Raw genomic sequence first — 14,820 nt, 5'->3', positions numbered from 1 at the left:
TCGTCTTTTTCCTTTTTTTTATTCCCGTTTGTATCAGATAAAATGTTTAAACGTAAAAAGAAATAAATTTAGAAAAGGACAAAGAGGAAACGCAATGCCTTGTATTACCATAACACAAAAAGAGAGATATAAAACCTAGTTAAATTTCATCGCTATCTATAACGAAATCAATTTCGTTACCATTCTCGTTGCTGGCGTCGGCTTCAATAATCTTGGTTGTATGAGTAATTCACCACAATTCATCAAAGCTCTTGCTTCATCGAGAGTATAACGATGAAGGATATCGGCCTCGTTATCTTGAAATTCACGAAAGATAATAACACGAAATCACCTGGATTAACCAAGGTTCTATTACGTAATTGGCCAGGAATATGTGCCATACGTTCAACACCATCAGAACAATGTGCCTTATAACGGCCATTACTTAACAACCTTGTAAATTGAGCATATTCTTGCCCTTCGTATTTGTAAATAAGCTCAGGCTTATTTTTTACAATATTGTTCTTTGGTTTACCACCTTTTTCCTTATTCTTGATCATTTCAAGTATATGGCATTCGATAAAATAAAAGGTTAAAAAAAAAAAGACAGAATAATCATTCATGGTGTTATATCTTTAAACATCACCTAGGCCAAATATACGCCAATAGTTTTCGTAAGCTACACTATGTGTATTTTCCTATCATGCAATTTCTCTAAACAAATCATACATTTGTAAAACTTTGAATGCTTCTCACCGTTAGAAGCACTTGCGGGATATGAATTGGAATAGTGGGGTTGTCCAATCAAACCATGTATGAATGACAAAAGTGAAAGCTTACTAATGCGCACACATTAGATAAGAGCAGGGCCACGAGTAAATGAAGGTGTTATCCTGCTCTTTTTTCCTAGAACAGAGTAATATCGTAAAAATGAACCCTAGTCGTACAATCGCTAATAAAGCACTGCGTCCAAGTAAGTACTCAATGCGCAGATGTTATGCATGTCAATTCTAGCAGATCAATCTAATTATGTATTGAACAAATATAGTTGCTCGGTCTTTCCACACTACTCATACTCGCTTGACAGGAAAGACAGTTGAGGCTACTACCTCAACTTTCGATTCACTCGTAACAAAAGCTGACCATCCAGTCATTGTAGACTTTTATGCAGAGTAAGAGAGCATACACTTGAGCCCTCAGTCCATCTTCTATAATACTTACAATTCTTATTTCGTCAAATTTTAGCTGGTGTGGTCCATGCAAAATGTTGGGGCCCCTCCTTACAAAAACAGTTGCTGCCAATCCCAAGGTGACACTTGTTAAAATCAATGTGGATGATCATCAGGAAGTTGCTGCTAAATATAAGATAGCAGCTTTACCTACTGTTTCGGCCTTTTATAATGGCAAAGTTGTTGACTCTTTTGTGGGCATGCGTAATGGACCAACAGTAGAGGAGTTCGTAAAAAAGCATGCTGAACTTGCTTAGTCCGTATCTTTGTATTTATATATCATCTATGCTTTGAATGTACAAATACCTGGATCTCTACTGTAATTTATGTTCTTTCCTAGTTTCTTATGTGTCTTTTTTACTTTAGTTTACTCAGTTTTGTAGACATACCTGAACAACGTTATTGTTTTTTACATCTTCTTTTCCATTCTCATCTCTATTTGCTTCTTTTCTGAAAGTTCGCGTTTCGCGATTCGTCCCTCGGCTGCAGGTGCATGATATTACTACTGGCAATGTATAATTAACATTGGTAAATATTAGTGATACTAAAGCATGGAATGAAGTAGTCTAGCACATACTCCTAAGTCTCGCATTCATTTTTACAGCAAGACGGCTGAATCATTCTGGCATGTTACAAAGGATATGTCAGAATTTCACGGCGTAATGAAAGGCTCAAAAAGGAAAGAGGGAAGGGAAGTGAATCTTGAACGCTACAGAAAGATTTAGTACTTCCTGTGCACAGGAACCAACAGTTCCAGTAATAATAAGAACCTTAATTTGATTTTCCATTAGTTACCTCTACTTATTCTGAACGGTTATAAATTAAACCATTTCTGTCTATTCAAAGCAAATGTATAATCAATGGCTTTCCCCTTAACCTACGGTTTTACTTGATTTTACCAATATATAAAATACAGTGAAAAACATATTTTGCTATGGAGGGCGAAGTAAGTGACTTGGTCGTAAATTTTCAGCGACATTTTAAATTCAAAAAAACTTCCATTCTCCATCTTTCTTACTGTCTTGAGCCTCTCCTGACCTTTTTAAAGCATTTTACAAGGTTAACCTTTGGAACGCTTTTCTTCAGCCTTTCTTTATCTTCTCATGTTTCAGTGATGTTGTTTTTCGTTGATGACAGCAATCACCCAGGGGAATTGATGACTGATAACTTTTTGAAAGCATGAAGTCAATGGCAGTTAGAACAGAAATCAGAGAAAACTTCATCACACAGTGAATCATGAAAGTTTGGAGATGAAGGAAGGTCGTATTTTGCTTAACCCTCTGCGTTTCCTTAATTAATTGCTTATATTAAGGAAAAGGGAGGCTTAAGATTCTTCGGGAATAATCGATGATTGTAAGGAAAGAGCTTTAGAGCTTTATCCATATCCTTTGTTTACTGTTGAAGATAAATTCGCACCCGGCTTGAAGTGATTCTATGTAAGCCAAAAATGTAGTTTTCAATCTGAAGTAAGTTTCTTCTCTCAAAAAATGGGAGAAGCAAAGGAGCTATGGATGAAGCATAAAGTTTGTTCACTTCCAAGTTCATCAGCGTTGTTTCCGAAATAAGCATATCTATATAGCAGATGATGAGTATCTAAAGGCGAATATGATTAGGCTATTGCACTATGATCTATTACTAAATGATATATCTGATGTTATATACATGGGTATGTTTAATTATTCGTCGTGGTAAAGATGTCTATTTACAAGAAGGATATGTACATGAAAGGTAAAAACAATAAAATTATATAGAAATTGAATCAAGTGCTAGGCGATTGATAATAAACTCCAAAGACCTTAGCGCGATCTTCACGCTTTACAATTGCTTTCTTCAACTGCAACAAAAAGTCTCTGCAGCTCTTACGCTTCGTGCATTTACTATCGTCTTCATCATCAGAACTCAGTATGATGACTGAGTTCTCATCAGATATGGTGGAGGACTGTGTAATGGTATATTGGCTAGTAAGTGTGAATTCTACCGACACTGGTTCCAATGCTTGCACTTCAGGCTGCTGTTCCTGCTGCTCATATTCTATAGTGGAAGCTTCATTATCGGCTTCTGATTGTTGCTGTTGCTGTTCCTGCTGTTGCTGCTGTTCGGTGGGGGACCCTGACAACGGAGGATGTGAGACGCTTTTTCTCAGCTTTCGTGTGTGTTTCTTTGCAACTTGTTTCGTCAATGCCGATGCTTCACCATTCGTGGAATCACTGAGAATTTCCGAAGAAGACGAAGACGTTGTTATGATTGCTCTTTGTTTTGATGGTAAAGTGAATTGGTTCTCTTCTTTATCTTCTCGATTTTGTTTCCTTTTCTTATTTGTAGATGAGACTGAGGAAGGTGGAGTTGTGGAATGAGTGGTTGTTTTTGCCAAGCTTTCATCTGGGCTCCATGTCTCAGGATCGCTTACTGTTCGTGATATTTGTTCATTAGACGTTGAAGTTACAGTCGTGGTTATTTCGGATGAATGTGTAACACTGTTGATTCGGCAGCCATACTTGTTCATTGTTAATCGAACTCTTTCAAATGCTTCATAGCCACCATGTGCTACACAGGGTGTGAACATGATGGGTTTCAGAAAACTCCAAAATGTAACAATCTCTGACAATGACGAATGAAAAGAAAACGGCAACAGCTGTTAAAATATCAAAAAAAAAAGGCATGCGTGAATCAATTTGGCATTTGGAAACATAGACTGAACAAAGAGGATGCTTACCACATGCTTTTGAAACTGAGAGGTGTACGGCAATGTTGATCTAAACAGCTCTTTACTTGACAATCCATCTGGAAGCTCCCTCATCTTTGTATCTCTTTTCTGAGAAGGATGGATGGCAATTGTACACTCTTCAATATCTTTACAACATTCGCTCCAAACGCACGAGTGAAAACGAGTATTCCTACTGTCCGTTGTTAAACACTCCTTATACCTCGGATTTGCAGTACAATACTGGTTGTATCTTCGCTGTGACACATGCACCTTTTCGTTAAAAGAATCCGCTATGTCGGCCCAAAGCTCTTCGTACCCAAATGTCCAACAGTCAATGTAGAATTTCTGTGCAGGGTGATGTGCTTTGATAAATTCTCTGAGTAGTCTAGCCGACTTTTTCTGAGAAAAAAAAAAAAAAAAGAAAGAAATATAGACATGAAAAACTTGATCTCGACAGGAGGAGTTAACCTTCCAAACAGGTTTTACCTTGGTGATAAATGTATCTCTGTCCTCATCACAGCAGGTTGTATCCATATATAAATTTTTTATTCGTACTCTTTTCAAAATGTCCAAATCGCATGTATAGAGATCAGAGTCAGCTCGAACATCACCTGTATAAAGAACAGCATTATTGCCGTTTGAACCCCGGATGAAGATCCTAATAGTAAGGTCAATAGGCATCAGACAAATGGGATGACATACAGAATGAACAGAGGACCTGCAGTTAATGAAGAATACCTACATTGATGATCCAATACAATGGTTGGCGGATAAGAGAACAACTTCTACTTCTCTATCCATGCTTTTCTCATCTTTATAGGGTAACTTAAAGGCCTCATTGTAGGGTACAGGAATAAGCTTATCCTTTAAATACTCGTATAGAGGCCGACCATGCCTGTTCACTATCAATGGTAATAGTCGAGCCGTTTCTTCTGAGCAGTAAATATTCTTGTTGAAAGATCCGTCATCAAGTCCTTTGAGATGATCTAACAAAATGGGGTATGATCGATCCACTTGATCAATTTTGGTACGAACTGCGAAATAAACTGTGCCCATTTACCTGAGTGTACATGGCTTAAAAAATAATACTTTGCTGTATCATTCTCCTTGAAATTGTCTATCCAAATGAAAGGATATTCCTTTATGCGACCCTCGAATGTACTCATGGGGGGGAGGGCTGCCGAAGGAATTTAGAATCAAGAAAGAAGGAAAAAGGCAGAACAGCGACATATGCGGTTTGTGAAACCTTCTTTAGCATTTTTGTGTAATTCCTGGGTTTTTTCTTCATTCTTTTCTTTATTTGGGTAGGTCAATTTAAAGGAACGCCGATAACAGACGAACTATGATTTTAGATGACTAACATTTTTATTCTAGACAAGTTTTCATTCCATTTTTAGATGAAATTCATTGTCATTTGATTACTGTTTGATCTTTTCACTCTTTTCTTTCCATCGTTCAGAAATGCCCCTCATGGCCCATTCCATGACGCCTTCCTTCCACACCAGATCATGAGCTTCCCCTTCGAGTATTTTGAGTCTTAGATCTGGTAGGCTATTGGCCAAACTATTGATGGCTCGTTGAGGTATTAAGGTATCCATGTCACCCCACACTGCGGATACGGGCACTTTGACGTCGGAATAACTAAAGCCGAACGAGTGGTATTTTTCCAGGGCGATCATAGCATCACAGAGCTGGCCCGCATTGTAATTCTCTGATGTACGCTGCTTATTCATCGCTAAATACAGGGACATATTCTTTGGTCGAACGAAATGACGAAGAGGCCGGTTGGTAGGAAAGTCGGTCGGTAAGTCCAATACTTCTTCGTCAAAGGAAGCCAATAACTCATCCTCTTCTAGAGCAACGACAGTAGTACGTCGTTGACGTTTTGGTTGTTCGAAACGAAGCCTCCTATTCGTATGTGGAGGCAGAGGATGGGATGAATAGCTGCTGTCATCATGGCTGCTGTGAGGGGGGATGTAGGCAAAGGAGCTATTGTATGTTGATGCCGAAGCATGACGAGGCCCGTCTTCACTGTGATGACTCCCATTCCTGTTCCATATCCCCATCACATCCAGCGCTAGAGAGATCAATTTATGAACAATGGGTGATGGTAATCGACGCGTCCATTTGAATGTATTGGCTGCTTGTGTTGAAACCCATGGGGAAATGAGATATACGGGGCCTAACACGCGCTCAGGATACTTGTAAGCTATAGCTAAGGCAAACACGGAGCCTACAGACTGTGCAAGAATGCAAAATTGCTTGATTTCCATTTCATTGGCTAGTTGTATGACTGTATCTGCCCAATCGAGCGCTTTGAAGCGTTGTGAGCTGTATTCATCACTGAGGCCATATCTACATCAAAGAATGGAAAGTGAAGGATGAGCTTTTCAGTAAAGTGGTTTGTTGAGTTTTTATTTTTTTTTTATTTCTCGCTTATTGCCCTATGTGTCAGCCATATCCATTACTTTTTGATTGTACTTTCATATTTTACCCTGGACGCTCAGGCCAAATCAGTTTCAACCCATAGCGTAACGCCAGTTCTTCAAACATGATGCCTACTAAACGTGTACATCCATAACCGCCAATGACGAAAACGGGTATTCCATCGTGGGATCCGTACACTGCATATCCCACTTTACAACTCTTGTTCCTGATGACGCTGTTGTTCAAATGAGTCGTTGTTCTGATGTGGAGCGTCTGATGTAATCGAGATTCACGTAAAACGTTCAATGGTTTGACTCCATTCAATTTTCTGTTGGGGGGTGCACCATGAACCGTTGGAGGAGATGTGGAAGCTGTTGTTGTTTCTGACGAGTAATATTGACTCCGTGCCATTTTATTGTCTGTGTCAAAGGGAGTGGGAAAATTTGGCGGTGTCGGAATCAGCGCTGGACGGGTAGTGAGTCCAGCAGGCGGCGAGATATTATTACATTGGCTTCTTGTCGATGTACAGGTATATGGAGTTGATTTTGATAACTGAGGCTGAATGATTTTATTCATATGCTTGAGATGAGGATGTTGTGGAACTGTTGTAAAGGTATTTTAAAGTAAGAAACGTTTGTGATTAAAAAACAAATAGGAAGAAAGAGGATCACAATGGGTTTCTTTGGTTACTTTTTTTTTTTTTTTTTTTTTGGTTTTTTTTGGTGTGTTGTTGAGGCTGAGCAACTTTACATGTATACAATCTTTCTTGACAAAAATAAACACACTTTATGATTTTTTTTTTTTGTGTCTTTTGGGAAGTGTACAGAAATTGCATATTACTCCCGTAAAAAAGGAAAAAATGGTTTTCTTTATTCAAGCATCAAATTAGTTTGTGCTGAACCCAATGCACTACCTTTTTCAGATGCTCATTAAGTCGCATGTTATCTTGTCCTTCTTTTTCTCGCTCTCCTTCTAGACACATCAAGTATTCTACATCGATGCTGAGGCTGGATAGCTTTACGTAATATTGTACAGGTTTCAGTATATCTGTGATTTGGTAAGCTAATGTCCAGGAAGATGGGTATTTCTGCTGCTGGTATCTTGTCAGGGCATTGCAGTTTTGTGCAACCTGCAACGTGTAACATCCTTTCTTTAGTGCTGTTTTCAATGGATAGCTTCCATAAAGTTTCGTAGGACAAGAGCAACGGTTGTCGGCACAAAGAGATACGTTGGTCTTTTTCTGATTCCGTGGTGGAGATGGGCGGATCGAATTTTTTGGTTGCCTAGCAACGAGTGAATGGATATTATTTTTCATCGGATGTGTTGGATCATCACAGAAAGAGAGAGTGGTATCAGCCGTGTTCTTCTTTGTCATGGCGTTGCGATCACTTTCTTTTTTGTCTTTAGTTGCTAAACGACGGACAGAGTGTTGGTGTCGATAGTTGTTGTGGATTGTGAGTGATCTAACGACGGGATTTGCTCTGTCAGCATAATATCTGCGCGGTAAAGTTTGGCATGACATGAAGAGGGCATGACCTGTCACTTGGCAGAACTGCATAAAGTTGAACAGCGGTGAAATGCGGCTTTTTCCTTCTTGCTCAATGGTGACGGAGAGAACGGTGGAGGGTAGTAATGCATGCTGGAGAGCATGATCGCACAAGCGGTACATTCTTTCTGATAGGCATCTCATACGCCTTAAGGTTGGAAAATCAATCACTGGTTGACAGAGGATTTGGATGATCAGTTCGTCGGGAAGTCGATCAAAAAGAAAAGAGGAGGATGAAGTAAGCTTAGGGTAGGCAGTCGCTTTCATCCTATCAAATTCACTGAGAAAGAAAGGAGCAACGGGGGAGAGATAGGAAGGGAGTGTATCGATGTATACGGGAAAGAGGGAAAAGAGTGTTATGTACAATGAAAGCTCGCCTTAAATAGACATCGAAATCTATTTGAATACCTGGAGGTATCCTGCTGTGTTCAGCACGAAAAAGCCCGAGCGTGTGCATTTCAGACTTTATAAAAAAAAACGTGAAAAGAACACTCTGTTTAAAAGTCCCCTTCTTAGAAAACGAATTTTGAAACGAATTCACTTTTCGTGTACGTAGCGGTCCTGTTTTATTTTGTAGTGGTAACTCATCTGGAAAAAAAAAAGCGGCAAAAAGAGCTTACAAGCGACACCCTTCTTTGTGGATCGGTGAAAACTGGATTTCCCCGAGAAAAAGAAGAAAAGAGTCGTAACCAACAAAGACATCAAGAGAGAGAGCATCATAGCGTGGGCCGCTATTTTATGGTTTTTTTGCTAAACTGTGTGGACAGTCATAATACTTGATTGTTGAAATACCTCTCTATCAAGGAAAAAGAGAAAAAATTCAGAATGACAGGAGTCTGAGCATAAAAAGTGCGTGCACTGCCCACATGCAGTTAAACTGCATTTGGAACTCAATAAATTAACACCATCAGAGGGGACACTCTAGAGTGAGGGAAAAGCAATAGTATAGGAATCGCAAAAATCGCTATCAGATCCGACTATCCGCTTTTCAGAAGAGAATGGCGTCTTCCTACAGTCTCATTTTCTATCCGAATAAATAGTTGTGATAAAAGTTTCATTGAAGCAAATGATGAAATAGGGGGATACATGAAAATGATGTGAATAAATAGGTTAAAAAGTAGATGGGAAAGATAGTGTCAGGACGATGAGGATGACCTTGGCTTGAAAAATAAAGCTCTTTTCTTTTTCTTTTGCTCTGTATCCTCTTCTCGATGATGACTATTGGAACGCTTTTGACTATGGCTGTGATTCGCAGTGGACGATACGAGCGATGAGTTTTGCCTTTCCTGTTCCATTATTTCTAGTGCAAAATGATAATCTGAGTGTTCCTGCACAGAATCGATAGATATCCGTTTCTGACATTTGTCACACATGAAGGTTGTCTCGTCTTCCTCTTCCTTCTCGACTTGTTTTTGATTGGACTGTACTTGACGGTGGTGGTGGTGGTGGTCGTCGTCGTCGTCAGAGGCAGATGGTTCTTTCTTTGCGAAAAACAGATCAAGGCCCTTTCTTTCCGGTGATATCGATTTTTTCAATGGGTTGTTGTTGTTGTTGTTGTTCGGCTCTCGTGGTGCAGAAGGCTTTGGCTTGCTGTCAGCGAGAAGATCAGTTGATTTCGTAAAGAATCGGTTGATCGTGTAGGATGTTGCTGATTCATCCGGAACAAGGCCGGTAGCACATAGATCAAGTCCAACGCATGGATAGGCATCTTCCAGCGAATGGAACGTGTTGGCAAATCTCTTAGCGAGGCTATCGGGTGTCTTCAATTCATTTCGGTGCAGTGAGCCCAAGCTTTTCGATCGGTAGGTCCGATTATTGACGGTGGCGTATTTTATCTAGCGAGAAAAGAGAGAACGCTTCAACATCCAGCCCGTGAAATGAAACAAAGCCCCATCATAAAAATCTGGGTGTATCTTACAGTGATATTACGAGGCCAAATCGCAAACTCTTCGAAATGATCCATAATTCTACGGTGTAATTCTGCAGCGAGGATGGAGAACCATTTTTGCATCTCTTCTCGACGCGTGATGGGCGTCGTGAAGGACTTTGCTGCCATCAGTGATTGTGGAGGTTTACTGGCAGTGACTGGGGGGGGGGAAAAGCAAGGCGCTTATGTGAGATCTCGATTCTCTGGAAAAAAATGATGGAGCTAGGTAATTACCTTCTTCATGATCTATTCCTCGACATATATTGTACAGGTAAACCCCTGTGGACTCTCCAAAACGTCGCTGAAGCTCTTCTAAGCTGTAACTCCTGATGCAACGAATGCATGCCATCAGTAATGAAAGCAAGGGGAAAAGCCGTTTGTTAGAGAAAGAAATGAGATTTCCATGCTAGCGTTTTGTAAAATATATACCATAATTCACTTGCATTATCAATATCCAGGTCGGAGCCTACTTCATTGCCCAACTTTCCTCCTAAATTTCTAATTTTGTTGAATGGGATCTCACGCATAAAGTCGAGTCTAGCCGTTTCTCTCAAAATGGTCTTTGAATGCAAGGGTAAGTTTGTTCTGCACACACATTGAGAGTAGAGGAAAAAAGGGTGTAAGGGCCATTTTTACCTGTTTATTTGGTTTGTTCCGACTAGAACACAGCTTTGCGACTACTTTATAATGTGCAATTCCTTTTTTTGAAAATAGAGAGAATACATGGCGTCTCTTTTCTGTTGGTTTTTTTTTTTTTTTTTTTTTTTTTTTTTTCTTCTACTCTTTTAAATGAATGGATCTTTACCTGCTGAGCAAAAGTAATGTAAAGTATCATACACTTCTTTTCTGATCTCTGCTGCTAATTCGGCACCTAAAGCAAGCTGCAGGTCCTTCCATGTGGTAGGAGACCAATAAGACTGTGACGAAGCGTCATCCGTCATGGCAGCAGCAGCCCGCCTAGCCTGTTCCTCCAAAGAGGTGACTGTATAACCCAAGTTATCCCAGTCAAGAGAGACACCACATTCTTCTTGATCGATGTTGTCCAGCAATTCGGGCATACGATCGATATACCGTTCGATTAACCGTTGATTCACGATTTTTGTGACGTCCATAAAACCTTCATCTGTTCCGATCTTTTGTATTTTATCACAGTATTTATTGAAAATTTTGAATATCTGTCGAGAGGCATTGCGGTAGGCATCGAGAGATACTTTATGCGTATTGCGGTCTGGATGGTCGTAATAGCGAGGTTCCGTGTCATTTTCAGCATACGTAGCCACATGGAGTAGTTGAATATCGGGACACAGTCGTTTGGCTTCTGTCACATTCGTCATTTTTTTGATGCCTGCTTTCCTAGCCGCGTAATTTACTTTTGAAAGGGGGTTGTTAGCCTTGTCCTTCTTTTTTCTCGCCTTCTGGACGTGCCCTCCCCACTGTGACATTGCATTGTTGTTGCCTATGTTTGTTTTTTACCTGCTATTAGACCATGCCACTGTTGTACAGCAGCTGGCACATCAAACGGAATACCTCGTTTGACTTGCTCTAAAAGCCAAGAAAGGGGACCCTCTTTCCCAGTCAGTCCATGTGCACTCAATACGGGAATAAGAAAAAAAGTGGAGCGATCCATCGATTCATTTACCCACTTGACAGTAAAAACAATCTGTCATGAAGAAAAGAAAACATTGAGTTCAAGGCTGATCTGATCTACTGATCCGATGAAAAGATGGTACCCAAATCGATATGTAAAATACACCGAGAATTCTTTAAAGAAGGCGGTAAGGTATTCATTCATACAAGTTCTGTGCAGCACGAAAAGAAGGGGGAGGGAAAAGATGTTTTCTGTGTGTGGAGCTCTATTTCGTGACGGTGAAGGAGAAGAAAAAGAGGTTGTTGATCTGAAACATGGCGTAACAATAAAAGTTCAAGTTCTTTTTCATCACCATCATGGTGGCTCATGAAGAATACAAAAAGCTCGCTACGCAATGGGTAGATGGTCATTGTGGGCTTTTTTTTTTTTTTTTTTTTTTTTTTTTTTCTCGGATGGCTCAAGTGATGTATTCTTGCAGATAAACCACATGCACTTGTAAGCCATTGTTCCGTCTTTTTTCGTAAACGGACTGTTATCAGGTCAAAATGGGGACAAATGACCCATTGAAGAATGAATAGAGTAAGAGAAGGCTTGGAGGGAGAGAGAAACACGCGCGCTATGCCACTGAATACAACACCGTCGATTTATGCAAAAATGAGACAATATTAGGATTTTATTTGTTTAAAATAGAAAAACCGCGTTTAAAGTAAATTTGAGTAGCAAAAAGAAAAAATAAAGGTAAATAATGGAATTGTTTGTTTGTGAGAATTCTTTCAATCGTTCATAGATTGGAATAGGTGGGATTTTTTAACAGGTGCAGGAAGAGCCGCATTGACAACCTATAGTTTTTTTTTTTTTCAGAAGCGTGAGTTTTTTTCCTATGAAGCCACTACTTGTGATAGAATTAAATGCGAGCGCTACCTTGGCCGGTTCCTTTGGGTCAGATAAAATAAAAATAAGGTTAATTTCCCATGGGTCAACGTGTACGATGATAATTTTCTGTTTTACCTTTGCAGGAGCATGTATCCTTATGCTTGGGTTGCTTGCAAGCGGGGCAAGTACAGTCGTTACCACATTTGCATTCACCAGAGCAGCTACCATCATTGAATGTCAGCTTTCAAAAAGTGGAAACACATGTGATAGAAAAGCACTACTTACGAGCACTTATCGTCTTTAACACAGGGGCAAGCCATTTTGAATAATAGAATAGTTTATAAAAGAGAAAACAAAAAAGTGCATTTTCCACGGGAGTTTTCCTCCTATTTATATAAAAATGATACAGCTGCTTGAAAAAGCCTGAGCGAAAAAAAAATAAATGAAACAAATGCGCTCATTTGCATGAATTTTTTCCTTTGCGTTGATAGAAAGCTTTTTTTAACCCAAGAGGGCATTATTTTTGATCAAGAAAAAAAGCGGGCACCCAACTTTTACTCTCCCACTGGAGAAAAAAATCAAAAAAAGCGTCTCCCCATCATGATGACATAAAATTTTCATAGCCCCCATTTTTTGTTTATTTCATTTCTGCGCAATTTGTGCCTACTCTTTTTTTTTTTTTTTTTTTTTTTTTTTCCCAAGCCCAATGGACGCGAGGGGGGGAGGGGGGTGTGTATCTATGTTTAGGAGGGTGGAGGATACATCATGGAACTGATTCTTTTGGATCGAGGAGGAGCTATCGAATCAGGGTGGGGGTGATAGGACGCCGTGCCATAGAAGGAGTGGGTTGGATCCAATGGCAGGTGGTTTTCGATACAATGTCGAGGAAAGACGCCCTTTTTACGATTGTCCTTTGTTACATTGATGCCCTGACACCAGCCATCATCGTATTCCAACAGTAATTCTACCTGGTCACCCAAATCCAACTGTAATTCGTCACTGAGCGTCGGTGTGTAAGTAGCAATGACGGTAAATAACCGTGGGTCTAAGGAGGCTGTGGTCACCGCATTCTGTTGTTGTTGCTGTTGCTGTTGCTGTTGCTGTTGTTGTTGTTGCTGTTGTTGTTGTTGTTGTTGTTGTTGTTGTTGTTGATATAAATAGATAGCTTCTTGATTAGCAGGTGAAATAGGCGTGACATTGTAATGATCAAACGTCGCTCTTGGTTGTGACAGCAATTCCTGTTGCTGTTGGTAAGCAGACATTGTACCCTTGTCGTTTCCTTTGGATCCTGTACCTGTACCTGTACCTGTGCCTCCTGAGAAGCCCATACCAAACGGATCAGGTTGGAAACTTTGGTGCAGCGAGAGCTGTTGCCGGTCCTTATTCTTTTTCTTTCTCTTTATCATGATGAAGGCTGTGATACCCACAATCACGACGATGACAGCCCCAATGACACTCCCCATCAAGGCAGCGGAGGAGGAGACAGCACGCGGTGCTGCTGCTGAAGGAGGAGGAGAAGAAGAGGCTGCAGGTAAAAGGGTGGGGTTGGCGGGGACGGCTGTGGCAGGAGGAGGGAGGGTGTTGGTGTTGTTGTTGTTGTTGGGAAGGGTGGGTAGCAGACGATGCACCGTCGTGCCTGGAGTGGCCGTCAAAGAAGGAGGCCCGCCCCTTGTTTGTGTACCATTCGTCGATAAGGCTGTGGAAGGATGAATCTGTCTGCCAAAGGGATGCAATGGCCATCGTACGGCGGCGGTGGTGGTGGTGGTGGTGGTGGTGGTGATGCCTCCTGGTATTTTGCGGCGTACGTCCACAGCATTGTCCTCCTCTTCTTCCTCGTCCTCTTCGTCTTCGTCTTCTTCTTCCATGTCTTCTTTTGCATTCCATCGATCGGTGGGTAAGGGCCGTGGCAGGTAGCGAGGGGGTGTGGGTGCAGCCACTCGCCTTGTAGGTATCGCTATTTTTGATGAGGGCGAAATGACTCTTTTGGCTGAGGAGGAAAAAATAGAAATTGGAATTGAGTGTCTCTCCCTCGTAGCATAGATAGCACGCACACCCTAGGTAACAGAGATTGGCTTTTCTCAAGATGGATTGTTTCTCCCTTCTCACCTCACTTACGTTGCGTTACTTTGGACGTGGGTTTCGCACGATTTGAATCCCCCTCCTCATAATAGATTCTTAATGATTGACTCTTTTGAACAAGACATACCAACAGAATCCATTCTATACAAGTCGACGATAATGACATGATGGAATTAGCTTGTGTGTTTGTTACTTATGAATAAAAGAAGAACGAGAATAAAAACCAAAAAAAAACAAATCTCAAAACATACTAGAATAACTTGAGTTCCTGAAAAAAAAAAAAAAGAACAAGTGGGATATGGATTGAGGATGACGATGATAGAGAGGCAATGTACCTAAAAGAATTATATCAACAGAAAAAAGAATTCAATTTAGTGTAACTATCATGTCAAAAGAAGCTTTTTATCAACCAGCATAAACGATGCCCTGGAGACACAAAAAAAAAAAATGATTTGCTGGATCGATTTT

At 40.5% G+C, this 14,820-nt stretch overlaps 10 protein-coding genes across 10 annotated transcripts; 2 read left to right on the top strand and 8 right to left on the bottom strand.

Moving 5' to 3' along the window:
• Positions 1–45: 45 nt before the first annotated feature.
• Positions 46–569, bottom strand: BDF20DRAFT_869103 (uncharacterized protein). The gene has a single exon (XM_053080977.1). It carries the CDS (start codon positions 537–539, stop codon positions 243–245), a length of 297 nt encoding a protein of 98 aa, XP_052936304.1. The 5' UTR covers positions 540–569; the 3' UTR covers positions 46–242.
• Positions 570–909: 340 nt separating this feature from the next.
• On the top strand, positions 910–1,465 carry BDF20DRAFT_912951 (thioredoxin-like protein; the record flags this gene model as incomplete). Its single annotated transcript, XM_053084007.1, has 3 exons — positions 910–952; positions 1,028–1,151; positions 1,225–1,465. 3 exons carry the CDS (start codon positions 910–912, stop codon positions 1,463–1,465), a joined length of 408 nt encoding a protein of 135 aa, XP_052936303.1.
• A 1,186-nt stretch (positions 1,466–2,651) lies between these two features.
• BDF20DRAFT_498799 (uncharacterized protein) lies at positions 2,652–3,715 on the top strand. The gene is made up of 3 exons (XM_053075608.1): positions 2,652–2,936; positions 3,009–3,470; positions 3,536–3,715. The coding sequence occupies exons 1-3, from the start codon at positions 2,903–2,905 to the stop codon at positions 3,538–3,540; spliced, it is 501 nt and encodes a 166-aa protein (XP_052936302.1). The 5' UTR covers positions 2,652–2,902; the 3' UTR covers positions 3,541–3,715.
• A 601-nt stretch (positions 3,716–4,316) lies between these two features.
• BDF20DRAFT_869100 (uncharacterized protein) lies at positions 4,317–4,995 on the bottom strand. Its single transcript, XM_053080976.1, has one exon. It carries the CDS (start codon positions 4,966–4,968, stop codon positions 4,651–4,653), a length of 318 nt encoding a protein of 105 aa, XP_052936301.1. The 5' UTR covers positions 4,969–4,995; the 3' UTR covers positions 4,317–4,650.
• A 142-nt stretch (positions 4,996–5,137) lies between these two features.
• Positions 5,138–7,025, bottom strand: BDF20DRAFT_869098 (Alpha/Beta hydrolase protein). The gene is made up of 2 exons (XM_053080975.1): positions 6,407–7,025; positions 5,138–6,267 (listed from the first exon to the last, which is right to left on the bottom strand). The coding sequence occupies exons 1-2, from the start codon at positions 6,913–6,915 to the stop codon at positions 5,331–5,333; spliced, it is 1,446 nt and encodes a 481-aa protein (XP_052936300.1). The 5' UTR covers positions 6,916–7,025; the 3' UTR covers positions 5,138–5,330.
• A 99-nt stretch (positions 7,026–7,124) lies between these two features.
• BDF20DRAFT_869095 (uncharacterized protein) lies at positions 7,125–8,222 on the bottom strand. The gene has a single exon (XM_053080974.1). The coding sequence runs from the start codon at positions 8,150–8,152 to the stop codon at positions 7,220–7,222; it is 933 nt and encodes a 310-aa protein (XP_052936299.1). The 5' UTR covers positions 8,153–8,222; the 3' UTR covers positions 7,125–7,219.
• A 398-nt stretch (positions 8,223–8,620) lies between these two features.
• On the bottom strand, positions 8,621–10,255 carry BDF20DRAFT_498707 (uncharacterized protein). The gene is made up of 3 exons (XM_053075607.1): positions 10,047–10,255; positions 9,804–9,970; positions 8,621–9,720 (listed from the first exon to the last, which is right to left on the bottom strand). Exons 1-3 carry the CDS (start codon positions 10,159–10,161, stop codon positions 9,022–9,024), a joined length of 981 nt encoding a protein of 326 aa, XP_052936298.1. The 5' UTR covers positions 10,162–10,255; the 3' UTR covers positions 8,621–9,021.
• A 342-nt stretch (positions 10,256–10,597) lies between these two features.
• On the bottom strand, positions 10,598–11,439 carry BDF20DRAFT_820074 (uncharacterized protein; the record flags this gene model as incomplete). Its single annotated transcript, XM_053077509.1, has 2 exons — positions 10,598–11,181; positions 11,286–11,439. 2 exons carry the CDS (start codon positions 11,437–11,439, stop codon positions 10,598–10,600), a joined length of 738 nt encoding a protein of 245 aa, XP_052936297.1.
• Positions 11,440–11,947: 508 nt separating this feature from the next.
• On the bottom strand, positions 11,948–12,969 carry BDF20DRAFT_869086 (uncharacterized protein). The gene is made up of 4 exons (XM_053080973.1): positions 12,559–12,969; positions 12,409–12,494; positions 12,322–12,333; positions 11,948–12,239 (listed from the first exon to the last, which is right to left on the bottom strand). The coding sequence occupies exons 1-4, from the start codon at positions 12,591–12,593 to the stop codon at positions 12,208–12,210; spliced, it is 165 nt and encodes a 54-aa protein (XP_052936296.1). The 5' UTR covers positions 12,594–12,969; the 3' UTR covers positions 11,948–12,207.
• A 47-nt stretch (positions 12,970–13,016) lies between these two features.
• On the bottom strand, positions 13,017–14,518 carry BDF20DRAFT_835386 (uncharacterized protein; the record flags this gene model as incomplete). Its single annotated transcript, XM_053078835.1, has 2 exons — positions 13,017–14,260; positions 14,389–14,518. The coding sequence occupies 2 exons, from the start codon at positions 14,516–14,518 to the stop codon at positions 13,017–13,019; spliced, it is 1,374 nt and encodes a 457-aa protein (XP_052936295.1).
• Between the last annotated feature and the right edge of the window lie 302 nt (positions 14,519–14,820).

Source organism: Mycotypha africana (assembly GCF_025528875.1).
Source record: "Mycotypha africana strain NRRL 2978 chromosome Unknown BDF20scaffold_5, whole genome shotgun sequence".
Lineage (NCBI taxonomy): Eukaryota > Fungi > Mucoromycota > Mucoromycetes > Mucorales > Mycotyphaceae > Mycotypha > Mycotypha africana.
Note: the sequence above shows the minus strand (reverse complement) of the source record. Positions and strands in the feature narration are given on the sequence as shown.

Excerpts from the sequence above, each read along its gene's own strand:
- BDF20DRAFT_498799 (XM_053075608.1), top strand. The coding sequence starts at position 2,903 with ATGTCTATTTACAAGAAGGATATGTACATGAAAG. Across the intron at positions 2,937-3,008 it reads GAAGGATATGTACATGAAAG|CGCGATCTTCACGCTTTACA; the intron begins GTAAAAACAATA and ends CAAAGACCTTAG.
- BDF20DRAFT_869103 (XM_053080977.1), bottom strand. The coding sequence starts at position 539 with ATGATCAAGAATAAGGAAAAAGGTGGTAAACCAAAGAACAATATTGTA.
- BDF20DRAFT_869095 (XM_053080974.1), bottom strand. The coding sequence starts at position 8,152 with ATGAAAGCGACTGCCTACCCTAAGCTTACTTCATCCTCCTCTTTTCTT.
- BDF20DRAFT_498707 (XM_053075607.1), bottom strand. The coding sequence starts at position 10,161 with ATGGCATGCATTCGTTGCATCAGGAGTTACAGCTTAGAAGAGCTTCAG. Across the intron at positions 9,971-10,046 it reads AGGAATAGATCATGAAGAAG|TCACTGCCAGTAAACCTCCA; the intron begins GTAATTACCTAG and ends CCCCCCCCCCAG. Across the intron at positions 9,721-9,803 it reads TTTGGCCTCGTAATATCACT|ATAAAATACGCCACCGTCAA; the intron begins GTAAGATACACC and ends TTTTCTCGCTAG.
- BDF20DRAFT_869098 (XM_053080975.1), bottom strand. The coding sequence starts at position 6,915 with ATGAATAAAATCATTCAGCCTCAGTTATCAAAATCAACTCCATATACC. Across the intron at positions 6,268-6,406 it reads ATTTGGCCTGAGCGTCCAGG|ATATGGCCTCAGTGATGAAT; the intron begins GTAAAATATGAA and ends TCTTTGATGTAG.
- BDF20DRAFT_869086 (XM_053080973.1), bottom strand. The coding sequence starts at position 12,593 with ATGGCTTGCCCCTGTGTTAAAGACGATAAGTGCTC. Across the intron at positions 12,495-12,558 it reads GTTAAAGACGATAAGTGCTC|CTGCTCTGGTGAATGCAAAT; the intron begins GTAAGTAGTGCT and ends CAATGATGGTAG.
- BDF20DRAFT_869100 (XM_053080976.1), bottom strand. The coding sequence starts at position 4,968 with ATGGGCACAGTTTATTTCGCAGTTCGTACCAAAATTGATCAAGTGGAT.